The sequence below is a fragment of the Aythya ferina genome, assembly GCF_964211825.1.
Source record: "Aythya ferina genome assembly, chromosome: 2".
In the NCBI taxonomy this organism is placed as follows: Eukaryota; Metazoa; Chordata; class Aves; order Anseriformes; family Anatidae; genus Aythya; species Aythya ferina.
The window spans coordinates 137,343,735-137,356,351 of NC_140297.1; the positions used below are offsets into that span (position 1 = coordinate 137,343,735).

General features: G+C 57.7%; 1 protein-coding gene across 1 annotated transcript; it reads right to left on the bottom strand.

Annotated features, from left to right (window-relative positions):
* Positions 1-255: 255 nt before the first annotated feature.
* Positions 256-12,264, bottom strand: GDF6 (growth differentiation factor 6). Its single transcript, XM_084511491.1, has 2 exons — positions 11,856-12,264; positions 256-3,225 (listed from the first exon to the last, which is right to left on the bottom strand). Exons 1-2 carry the CDS (start codon positions 12,181-12,183, stop codon positions 2,330-2,332), a joined length of 1,224 nt encoding a protein of 407 aa, XP_084367617.1. The 5' UTR covers positions 12,184-12,264; the 3' UTR covers positions 256-2,329.
* Positions 12,265-12,617: the final 353 nt, after the last annotated feature.

Sequence of the window (12,617 nt, forward strand, 5' to 3'; positions counted from 1 at the left end):
TCAGATCTAGTGATCTGGTAGCAATTCCACTTTATATGAAAGGAACCTTGTTTTCAAACACATTCCACAGTTGCCGCAAGGTGAGCAGCTCTTGCAGCTCTCAGGCATGTAAGATGAGGCTTTTTTGGGGGTGTTTTGTTTTGTGATGGGGTCTCAGACCCCCCAGGCTGCCTGCACTCGAGAGCACCCCGTCCTCTGCACACATTGCCATGAGAGAGGACGGGACTTCTCTTACTGAAACAACTACTCAGTGAATAGTTCTTCATTATCTACGAGATAACCAGGAAAGATTTAATAAATATATTACCCATTGCATCAAAAAATAAATATCATTTATAAAACATTCATTATCTTTTGCTCATCATCATAATACAGTGTATATACACGTGCCCAGTACAGATGAGATTTACAAACGGTTGCCTGAATTTTTCCCACTTCATGCATTCTCCCCCTTACAGTACCGTAAATCACCGCATCAAATGCATAAAATCATAATGCAGCTTCTTGCAAATTTCTGCCACCAGCACATACCAAAGATCTCGTGAGATTACAAAAAGTCTTCGAATAGGAAGAATGGCTTTAGGTAAGTCTTAAAGTGGCACTTGCTCCAACTCGGCTCTGCAGCATTTTAGCACTGGAGCCAGCATTTGAGAGCTCAGATCTGCTTAACCAAATAATAGAACATATAAAAGCAAGCTGACTTTTTGGAAAAAAAAAAGTTTAATAATACAGTAATAGTTGTAGTATCGTCCAGTAAAGGTGTATTGTAAAAATGTTCTGAATATTAATTTACCTCAGATAACTTTAGAGTTGTAAATACTTGCATTATAGTGAGGTAGACAGTAAAAAAAAAAAAAAAAAAAAAAAAAAAAAAAAAAAAAAAGTTTCTTTTCTCCGTTATTAGCACAGAATTAAAATCTTGTAATAATATTTTAAGGAAATGATAATGTTAAGTAAGAATGAAATATTTGATTAATGCTTAATTCTGTACAACTCAAATATAAACTTTTAAAAATATTAGAAATTATAACATTTCGAGTGCATATAATGTTTTGTACATTTAAAAAAAAAAAAAAGAGAAATGCCTGTTGTTCATCTCCATTTTGCACTTTTCAGTCTGTTTAAATAAACGAATATTTACAACTTTTATATGAACAACAGTGCATCCCAGGCAAAATGTGCATTTTAAATTATTGCTCCTGGTCGAGTCTTTTTACTAGCATTTTATATTATTATTCTCTTCTCTCTCTTTTTTATTTTTTTTTTCCATTTTCCACCAATTTGTAGCTCTGCGACGCCGGAGAAGCTAAGGACTCCGGCCATCAGTGGGGGAAAGCCTGAACCTACAAAGAGTTGCATCAGGAAAAGGGCTCGGCACGCCTCCAAGTGCACTTTCCTCGGGTGAAGCTGAGCCCAGAGGTGGGAAGGGACCAGCAAGCGGACACAAATGCCTTTTCCAGCGCCACACTCGCGTGTAATACTGCTGCAGGTTGCCAGAGCCCCCGAGCTGGGGCTGCCCAGGGATCCGTCCCCGCCTCGCTGCACTTGGTCGTGAAATCCGAGGGAGTTTTCCTTTCCCCTTCACCCCGCTTGTGCTTTCTGTAACACTTCGCTCTTTTCACAGTTTTTTTTTTTTTTTTTCATTGCTGTCTTAAAATATAACCTAACTGGTAATTACAATCTTGAGCAATTCTTTTTTTTTTTTTTTTTTTTTTTTTTTTCTTTTTCCTCGAGGGGGAGGGAGAAGGGGGGGGGGGAGGCTGTTTGCGGCCGGTAATCTTGCAGGAATGTGAAAGAGAGAGGGCAGAAATGAAATCGCCCTTTTCAGAGGAACTTCAGAGACGGGGCTCGGTCCGCTCCCTCTCCCTCCCCCGGTTGTTTTTTGTTTTTGTTTTTGTGTGTGTGTGTGTTTGTTGTTGATTTTTTTTTCTTTTTTTTTTTTTTTTTTTGTACTTGGGGAATTGCCTTCACCTTCGGAGGGAGGGGAGATGGCCAGATAAAGCCCGGGGCGGGGGGGGAGCGGGGGAAGGGAGACCCGGCGAGGCGCTAGGAGGAGGAGGAGGAGGAGAGGAGGAAGAGAGGAGGAGGAGGAGAGGATGAAGAGGAGAGGAGGAGGAGGTGAGGAGGGGAGGAGGAAGAAGAGGAGGAGGAAGGGAATAGGAGGAGGAGGAGGAGGAGGAAGGGAATAGGAGGAGGAAGGAAAGAGGGGGACCATCGTCCCCCCCGCGGCTCCCGGCTCCCCGCCGCCCCCCTCCTCGCCCTTCCTCGCTCTTCATCCGACGTCTTCCTCGCCCTCCGCCGCCCGGCGCAGCCCCGGCCTCCTCGGCCGCTACCTGCAGCCGCACGACTCGACCACCATGTCCTCGTACTGCTTGTACACCACGTTGTTGCCCGCGTCGATGTAGAGGATGCTGATGGGAGTCAATTTGGTGGGCACGCAGCAGCTGGGCGGCGTGGAGCCGGGGTCCATGGAGTTCATCAGGGTCTGGATGATGGCGTGGTTGGTGGGCTCCAGGTGGGAGCGCAGCGGGAAGTCGCACACCCCCTCGCAGTGGTACGCCTCGTACTCCAGGGGGGCGATGATCCAGTCGTCCCAGCCCAGCTCCTTGAAGTTGACGTGCAGGGGCTTCTTGCTGCAGCGCAGCCTCGCCTTCTTGCCGTGCCTTTTGCCGTGCCGGCTGGCCGAGGCGGTGCGGCGCTGACGGGGCGGCCGGCGGCCGGCGGGGGGCTGCTGAGGAGGAGGAGGAGGAGGAGGTGGGGGAGCCCCCAGCTCTGCCCGCAGCTCCCCGAGGAGGCTCCGCCGCCGGGAGCGGGTGAAGACCACCAGCAGGGCCCTCTCCTGAGGGGGTCTCGTCCCCCTGCCGAAGCCCAGCCCGCGTAGGTCCAGCCAGCGGCGGGGCAGGGGGGAGCCGCGGCCGGGCGAGGCGCGGAGCTCCAGGCAGAGCTGCCGTCGGGGCCGCTCCCCCCGCAGGCCCTGGCGCACGTCGAAAACCTCCCAGCCTCCGGGCCCAGCCTCCAGGCTGCGGGAGCCCAGGGGCAGCGGGGAGAGGCAGGGGAAGAGCTGCAGGACGGGGGCGGCCGGAGGGGGCGGAGGGGGCGGCGGGCGGCCGCGGGGGGGGCGGCGGAACAGGCGCAGCTCGGCCCCCACCAGCTCCTCCTTGTCCGAGAGGGTGGACACGTCGAAGAGGTACTTCTGGCGCCTCAGGGGAGCCGGGGAGAGGTCGTCTGCAAGGGGGAGAAAAGAGGATTAAAAGGGAGTGCTCGGGGTGGGGGAGATGAGGGGGGTACGGGGAGGGGGAGGGAGGGAGGGTGGGGAGCCCCAAAACCACCCCGGGGGGACCCCTGGGTCTGAGGTGGGGTCAAGGTGCAGAGGGAAGGATGGGAATGGGGATGGGGATGGGGATGGGGATGGGGATGGGGATGGGGATGGGGATGGGGATGGGGATGGGAAGGGAAGGGAAGGGAAGGGAAGGGAAGGGAAGGGAAGGGAAGGGAAGGGAAGGGAAGGGAAGGGAAGGGAAGGGAAGGGAAGGGAAGGGAAGGGAAGGGAAGGGAAGGGAAGGGAAGGGAAGGGAAGGGAAGGGAAGGGAAGGGAAGGGAAGGGAAGGGAAGGGAAGGGAAGGGAAGGGAAGGGAAGGGAAGGGAAGGGAAGGGAAGGGAAGGGAAGGGAAGGGAAGGGAAGGGAAGGGAAGGGAAGGGAAGGGAAGGGAAGGGAAGGGAAGGGAAGGGAAGGGAAGGGAAGGGACCCACCCCAGAGAGGAGATCCCATTCCCACACCAGAGGCAGCACATGGCAGCCCCTACTCTACTCAGGCATGGCCTTGGCCCATCAGCCCAGCCAGCATCCACAGTGTGCTTGTATACATATGCCCACATGTACATATGCACATATATACTTATATGTTCTTCTTCAAGAGAAAAAAAAAAATAGACTTCTTTTTTGACACATGGGTGTACAAAATGCAGCACAGAAAGCAAACCAGATTCCCCTGAGCTGCTTTCCAATAAAATGTTTACAACCCAGCAAATACAAAAATTCCCAAAGCCCCCGGGTTTCCCCAGAAGCTAGTAAAGCTTGTGTATATTTCAATAGTAAAAGTGTCAGTGGAGCCTCTGTTCAGCAGCCCCTCGCTGCTTTTCCAAGCTCAGCCTGCTCCAGAGGCCGAAAGGGAGCCTAAAGAAATATACAGCCCCTGTTATTTATTGATACCAAAGGTCATCGCTATTCCTAATCAGTGTATTTCACAACCTCGGCTCTACTTGACAGGTCTGGGGGAACCTCCTGGGGGGGCAGGAGGGACAACGGGATGATTTATGGAAACCAAGACCCTTCAGGCATGCCACAGCGATGTAAAAATGAGTGCGGCTCAGCACGCAGGCCAGCAGCGCGGATTTACGCACCGGAGCTGCGTCTTCCCCCAGCCACCGAGAGGGAAGAGATGGAGGGTGGGGGCTCCGGTGGGAACGGTGGGGAAGAAACCTGCCCCAGTGGCTGCCCTGGGGAGAGGGAGCCCTGTCGGGGAGGTCCCGGGGGGAGACTGTAAGAAATAACCCCCCGAAAGATGGGGATGCCCCAGGTGATCATTACATCCCCTCTATAGATCCGAAAATGAAATAAAATAAATAAAAACAGCCCTGGGGAGCGGCGCAGAGGGGGGTCAGCCAGAAGGGGGTGTGCACCCCGAGGGCACGACCCTCTCCTCGTCCTCCCCCCAAGCCCCTCTCCTCCTCCCCCTCGCCTGTCGCCCCCCCAGCGCTGCCTGCGCGCACACGGCCGGGGGCACCTGGTGGGTGCAGCGGGGGCTCCTGGCATCGCCGGGCTGCGGCGAAGCTTTCCGCCTCCCCCCCACTTCTCCAGCGACCCCCAGGGAAGCAGAGAAGCCCCTTAACCCTGCCCTCACCCCCGGGGTTAGGATGCGGCCCCCTTACCTCTGCCCTCACCCCCCAGCTTTAGGACTGGCCACGGCTCCACCTCTGCCGGGGTGTTGGGGGGGGGGCAGGTTTGGTTCCCGAGGGAGATGCTCGCCCTCTTTGTTACTCCCCTTTCGGTATGGGGTGGAGGGGGGGAGCAGGGGGCTGCTTCCAGCCCCATGTCCCTCCGGAGCCAAATCTCCTCCCCCAGCCCTTTCCCGGGGGAGGGCACAGGTGGCAGCGCGGCGCGGCCCCGCCGGGGGTGTGGGTTAGGCAGCAGGGAAAAGGGGGGACAAACTCCCTTCGGGTCCCTGTTTCTGGGGTTGTGAAGGCTCTGCAGACCCTTTTTGGGGGAGCAAGGGGGGGAACCAGCTCCTCTCTGCGGCTCCCAAAGTTTTCCCCGGGGGGGTGGCCGTGCAAAACGCGCTCTCCACCAGCATCCTCCCAAGCCGCAGCGCAGCCTGGAGGGTTGGGGCGCTCCGGTGGCCCGTCGTGTGGCCCGGTACGATGGGGACAAGGCCACCGGGAGCAGGAAGGTGGCCCCGGGCGAGCGGGGCTGCGAGCCGGGCTCCGGCAGCAGCAGCTCGGCGGTGGAAAAGCCCCTCTGGTTGCGGCGGTCCCGGCTCTTTTGTCAGCGAGGGGCAGGGATCCCGGCTATTTTAAATAAGCGGCTTCGGATCCGATCAGATAAACGCTATTTATTCGCTCTCGTAACCTAATAATTCCAGATGAATACATAATCCTAACCCGGGACTGGCTCGCTCCCAGTGCGGTCGAGAGGGTGGGAAAAAAAAATAAATAAATCAAAAAAACACAGAGGAGAAAAAAATAATAATAAGAAAAAAAAAATCAGGGAGAGAAAGCGGCACCTCGGGAGCCTCCAGGAGCAGGGCAGGGGTGGCTCTGCTTTGGGGACCTTTGTTCCAGCACACAGGACGAGGGAGACGCGGGGACACCCGGGCTGTCCCCATCCCTTTGTGCGTCCCGGGACTCGGCATCTCCGGGTTTCCTCCAAACCAGAGAAGGATTTGGGGTGAACCCCGTGTTTTCCACCACCCTGCTCAAAGCTCTGCCTTTTTCTCGGGCCAGCTGAGGCCGTCCCTATTGTTATTCCCGTTCCTGAATTATTTGGAGAGAGCCGGGCAGGGGGAAGCACACATCGCTGCAAACGCCCCGAGGGGACGTGTTTATGCTCGCAGCGTTAATTTAGACGAATGTTAGCTGCGTAAGGAGCATTAGCCTTATTTCCACTCGCCGTTGTTTATTTTTGCAGGCCAAGATAAAATATTGGGGGCGGGCGGGGGGGAGAGGGAAGGGAGCAGACTACGCCGGATTTAAGCGTGTGCCACCGGCGGGGGACGGAGCAGAGCCCTCCCCAAAGCTTTGGGACGGGGACAGGGGCAGGGATAGGGGCAAGGACAGGGGCAGGGACACGGGCAGGGGTCGGGGGGGCTGTGCCGAGCCCCCTGCCCGCCCCTTCCCCGGCTTCTCCCCTCTTCGCGGTGCCGGCGTCTCCGTCATCCCCGCAGCGAAACCCCTTTTGGGGCCGCGACGTTTCCTTTAATTCCCCGTGGGAAGCACCTCGGGCTTCCCAGCCCCTCTTTGTCGCAGGCAGCCCGGCCTTAGAGGCGAGCCGGGGGTTAAGGAAGGCTACGCCGAGTTTCCCTTTTCATGGCAGATCAGGTACCGGGCTGCCGGCCAACTCATCAGGGCTCGGATCTGAACTTTACATCACTGCAAATTATACCCAAAACCGCATTCGAGAAGAATTTCCCCCGCTTCCCTAATTCTCTTTCGAGCCGTATTTAAACTCGCAAACCAAAAGCACATTTGCCGTTTTCAAAGACCCCTCGCAGCCGCTCGCTCGAAATTAAAGCCCGTGTAATTGGGACGGGCTGCCCCTTGCCTGCGGAGTCGCAACGCTGACAGGTATTTGCTTTCGGAGCCCTGCGAACAAGGGGCTGCGTCTCCATGTGTGGTATTTCCCCTGCTCTCAATTCCCCGGCTCTGAGCGTGTTTCCTTTTTTTTTTTTTTTTTTTTTTTTTTTTTTTTAATATTACACCGGCTTGAGGAGATCGAAACGTTTCGTTCGCCTGGCTGGCGAGTATCAGGGGAAAGACGGACGAATTCCTCGGGTGAGTTCCTAAACCTGCCCAAAGCCGAGCAAACCAACGTGGGGGGGCTGTTTCCAGCCCCAAAACTCGGCGGGGAGGCACACGGCTGCAACCTACCTTCCATCCCCGGCTCGCAGCATCCGTGCCGGGAAGGTTGCCCCGGCATGGGCAGCGGCAGCCCCAATCCCCGGCTCGGTTTCGCCGCTTCCCAGCAGCCGGTCCCGGTCCCCGAGAGCTCCGGGAGGGGCTCCGGAGGGCTCCGGGGAGGGCTCCGGGGGGCTCCGAGCTCCGGGTCCTCCCGCCCCCCCGCGGGATATGCGCTGGGGAGGAGAGGGGCTTCCCCGGGGGGGCTCTGCCTGCCGTAAGAGGCACCAACACCCCCCCCGTTTGCCACCGTTTCGCCCCCCGAAATATTTCGATCGAGGAGAAATCACGGCGTCTCCCTGCCCCTCCCGGCTTCGTTCGCGTCGCCGGAACGGGACCGAATATCCCCGGGGCTCGGAGCTAAGAAAAGCAGCGAGGGGACGCTTCGGAGGATTATTTCTGGGCGATAGAGCTGGAAGAGCCGGGATTCAGGGAAGGAAAAAAAAAAAATCCAAACAATATCCAGATCTGCCCACAACTAGCAAGGGCTGAAACGTCCCCTCTCGCTCGGAAACCACATTTCAGGCACACAACGAGTCCGGATCGCAGCCTGCCGCGAAATCTCCGGCGAAAGGGAACGAGCATTTCTCCGACCAGCTGCTTTTTTTCTCCAGGACTGCGGAGGGAGGAGGAGAAGGAGGACGGCGAGGCTGCGGGCTGGGGGCTCAGCCGCTGCCCGGGCTTGGCCCGGGGCTGCCCCGGGTTTTCTCGCCTCCGGGTTCCCGGTTAGGGTCAGCCCGGCCCTGGCCACTGGAAATTGAAAAGCCCCAAAGCGGAGAGCTCGATCCCACCGTCCTCAAAAAAAAAAAAAAAAAAAAAAAAATAATAATAATAAAATCATAATAATCGTCATAATCATCATCATCATCATTATCATCATAAAAGGGACCTCCTAGCAAGCCCTGCAGGGGGATTTCTGGATTAAAAAATAATAATAATAAAATAAAATAAAAATCGGTTGTAGGATGGGGTTCGAAATGGGCATCTCGACACGCTCGAACCCCCCCTTTCCCTTCTCCGAGCGACCCCGCACTGCTACCTGTGCCGCGGGCGCTGCGCGTCCCCGCTCCGCCTCTGCCCGAGGAGGATTCCCAAAAGGAAACGAACGCAAACTAAGGAAAAAAAAAAAAAAAAAAAGAAAAAAAAATCATCGAAAAAAATATATTTTTCACCGAATTTGCCCCGGTAACGGCTTTAGAGCTCGCTCCTCGCCCGGGCGCACGGCTGGGCTTGGAAGCGGCTGCTCGCTGCCTCGCTGCGGCCGTCTGGTGTGCATTAGTGTTTTTATAAGGGGCTCAAACAAATCGAATACAAGGTCACCAAATAATTAACAGTTGCGAATTCCCTCCTTCCCCATTAAAATACTTCCCCGCTTATATTTCATTTTCCTTCTGCCAACGACAACACTGCCTGGGCAAAAGGCGCTGCGCGGATTGCACTGCGGCGCAGCTCTCGGTCCGCCCAGAAACCCGCTGTTTTGCATCAACATGTTGCACCAGAGGAACTCCGAGAGGGATTTACGCTCTCTCCTTCTGCCCTGCGAACAGCCGGACCACCTCCAGCCCCTGCCCGGGGGCTCCCCCCATCCTCCTCGCCCCCCTCGCTACCCTAAAGGCAGCTCACCCCAAGCCCATCCGATGGAGCCGGCGGAGGAAAAAGGGAGGAAAAAAGGAGACGAGCTCCCGTTGCCGTCTCCCCGTCCCTGCCGGGCGAAAATCCCGCTGCTCCGGGAGCTTTTCGGCCCCAAAAAGGGGGAGGCGAGACGAAACCCCGGCAGCCACCCCCCCACCACCCGCGGGTGCCGCTTCTCCAGGGACACCCCGTTGAAAATCGCGCATCCCTCGCACGATTTGCTTTTCGGTTTGTTCCGAGCCGTGCCGCCGTTCGTGCTCCTTGTGGCTTTGCTTGTTTAGGGCTGCCTTCTCCAGCTCCCTCCGCTCTCCTCTTTTTTTTCTCCCCCCCCCCCCTCTTTTTTTTTTTTCCTGCCTGGTGGAGCCCTTGCAGCTCCTAATTGTCCTGCCTTGCCGTGGAGCGCCAATGCTGGGGGTCCTGAGGCCAGCGAGAGCACCATCTGCGTTTTAATGAGTTACTTCATGTGCCAACAGTAATTTTCCTACATTCAGCTAGGTCCTGTCTGATCTTGCGACCGTAACAAGGGGGAGCGAGTGGGGGGCGGGAGGGGGTGGAGAAGGGGGAATCGCAAATCCTCTCCCCCCCCCCCATCCCTTTTTGCACTCTTTCTATCGCTGGGAAAAAAAAAATGCATATATATATGTATGTATATATGGCAGTGGTGCAGCTCTCGAGCTAGCCTGAAAGGGATCCTATTAGCTCCAGGGGGAAGGAAAGAAAGAAGCCGAGATCAGGGTGCGATGGCTGGGGCCGGGCAGGGCCGTCCCAGGGTGCGAACCCCATCGGGGAGCGATGCTGTGCGGCCAAAACCGCCCCCCTATTCGGCTGCATCCCCCCCAAATCCTGCCCGCAAGGTAGGGCCACGGCCGTAGGTAAAGCGCAGCCCGTCTAATTGGGTCCATTTGGGCGGCTAGATTGTCTGCAAATGAATCGACAGCAAGTTTTTCCCCCAACCACCACCCCCTCTGCTTTCCCCCAGCAAAGGCTGCTCATCAGCAGCACCACCGCAGCTCGCCAATTAAGCGGGCTAGGAGCCCACGGGGAGGTGGGCAGCAAACCAGCTCCCACTTCAGAGGAACGGAAGCTTCTCTTGAAGTTTTTTTGGTGATGTGCCATTGGCTGGTCCGCTTCATTACGGGAGACTAGACAATATTTGATATGTTATGACATGAACACTCAATTAGATCACTGAGTTGAAATACTCCAATCAGTGGCTTGATGCTAAGCAACCCTCTGAAGGTCCAGCAGAAGGTCACAGCCTGTGACACATCAAATCAAAATCAATGGGGGAAAAGTGAGGCTTTCCCTTAATCAAACCGGGACTTCTGTTAGCAAATCACTTCCCCCGGAGTACAATCTCCCATGCAGCAAGATGAGCTAAATTTGTTAAATTAACTGTCTTTCTTCGGCTTAGCAAGAATAGGATGATCGCGAACGGGGCTTTATCTCCCCCGATTTTCCTGCGGGGGAAAAGCGGCCGAGGCCGTTCTTTTAAGGCTGAGCTTTCGAAACCCTGTGCCTGGGAAGTCCCCATCCCGCACCCCCTTTTTTTAAAGACCTTCATGGGACGAAGGCGGAAAGCAAATCCCTCCTGTCCCCTGTCCCTTGTCCCTTGTCCCCTGTCCCTAGGAGCCGTCTGGGCACCGCGGGGGCACCGACCCACGCCCCCAGCCCCGACGGCGCCCCCGGCCCCGGCACCCAAGGGGCACCGAGGGACACCCAAGCCCCCGAGCCGGGGGGGGGGGACACACGGGGACAAGGACGGGGACAGAGCTGGCCCCTGCAGGGGGTGTAGGGGAGAAGAGGATGAAGGGTCGAAGAAGGATCCGGCTTGGTTTTGGGGCTGCTGCAGCTCCGGGAAGCCGTGGGGTTTGCGCGGTGCCGTGTTTGGTCCCCAAAATCGAGGGGTCCCGGCGAGTCCCGAGGGATCCCGGGAGGGGGCTGCGGGGTCTTCAGGATGGGGAGAAGGAAAAGACGCACGACCTTCGTTAAGAACCTCTTAATGAGTCTGTCATTAACGGCCCGCAAACCGGCATAATGCGAATTAATAAATACCTAAATAAATCAATAACTATTCGGGGGGCATTTTGAGGGAAGGGAATTTCTGTTTTCCCCCGGACCCGCACGCAACCTGTGCCCGCTGCCCTGAGTCCGAGCCATCAAAGAGCGAGGGGAAAGCAGAGCGAGGCCCCCCCCCGGGGCTGCGGGTCGCGGAGGGGTCCCGGGAGCCCAGCGGCATCGCTGCTGCCTTGGGGACAGCGGGGTCAAGGCCTGGGACACGGCTGTCCCCGTCCCCTCCCCGTCCTACCTGCGCCTCTCCCTCCGAGGGGCTCCCCTCGAGGGGCGCAGCCCCTGCCCCGGGGGAGCCGAGGGCCGGGTCCTCCTCATCCACGGCCACCCCCGGGGCTGTCCCCACATCCAGGACTTTTAAAGGAAGGGGGATGCGGCCCCAAACAGGCGGCAGCCCGCGGCTGAGCCCCGCTCCGCCCGCCCCGTCGGGGCACGTCGGGGCCCGGCACTACCTGGGCTCGGGGCGGCCCCAGGCAAACGCCGCAGCCCGGCCCCGGCGCTTCCCGGGGCTCTTCCAGGTAAATCCCGATAAAGCAGGGCGGCTTTAGGCAGCAAATGTTTGCCCTCGGTCAGTTTGAACTTTCTATTTGCCTTAGAGCTGGAGCGATAAGGGAGAGAGATCTTTTCTTTGGCAGAAGGAAATAAACCAGAAGAGCTTTTTTTTTTTTTTTTTTTTTTTTTTTTCTTTCATTTTTTGTCAAGGTTTCATTTACACCCGTGCAGATCGGGGGCTGCTTTTTCCCTGCCCCCGAGCCGATTTGGGGACGACCACGCGCGGCTCCCCACACGCAGCTCCGCGATTCGCGCTGCGGGCCGCTTTGCTTTAAAATAAAAGCACGAGTTCCCCAAAGACACCGAGGGGGAGGAAAATAAAAAGAAGGAAAGGAAAGAAGAAGGAGAGAAAAGAAAAGCGTAACAACAAAAAAATAAAGCACGCTGCGGGGAGATGGGGGAGTACTGGGGGGGGGGGCGGTCGGCGCTTACCTTGTCCCCTATCCACGAAACTAGTGATGGTGTTGGCGGACTTGGACGACTGGAAAAAGCTGGCGTTGATGCCCAGCTTCTCGGCGATGGAGTAGGTCCTGAAGAGGGACAGCATGTACTCGTGGGGCTCCGCCCTGGGGGGCGCCCGGCCCCCGGGCTGTCCCCCCTGCCTCTGCCGGCTCTCCCGGGGGGACCGCGGCGCCCTGCGGCCCCTGCCGCCCTTGGCGAGCTCCTCGGCGGCGGGGAGGGAGGCCGGCAGGCAGCACGGTAAATCCCAGAGGAGGCCGGCGAGCAAGGCGGCGGAGAGCAGGGCCCGGCTCGCATTCATAGCGATCGGGGCGGCGGGGCGGCGGCCCGACGTGAGGCTCCGGCGGCCCGACGTGCGGCGGGGACTGCGCGGCCGAGCGGCGCCGAGCGGGGAACTGCACCCGGGCGGGCCCGGCCCGGCTCGGCCCGCCCCGCCCCGACGCCGCCCGGACCGCCCCGCCGCCCCCGGACCGCCCCGTGGGGCGGGCTGGGTGCCCCGGCCGGCCGGCGGCGGGGGGCCGAGGAGGGGCGATGTGGGGCCAAGGGGGGCCAAGGGTGCGCGGAGGGGTCGGGGAGGGAAAGGGGAGACGCGGGAGGGGAGGGCTGATGGGGACACACGGGGGTGCGGGGCACCTGCGGGGGGTGGGGGGGGAGGTCTGAGCCAGCCCAGGGTCACGTCGTAAGTGACAGTCGCAGGTAGTGGAAGGAGGTGTGGGGAGCTGGGGTCGGCCTCTT

Bases quoted from the DNA above. Each gene is read 5' to 3' on its own strand.
- GDF6 (XM_084511491.1), bottom strand. From the start codon at position 12,183: ATGAATGCGAGCCGGGCCCTGCTCTCCGCCGCCTTGCTCGCCGGCCTC. The intron at 3,226-11,855 runs GTAAGCGCCGAC...TCCCCCTTGCAG, and splicing joins TTTCGTGGATAGGGGACAAG to ACGACCTCTCCCCGGCTCCC.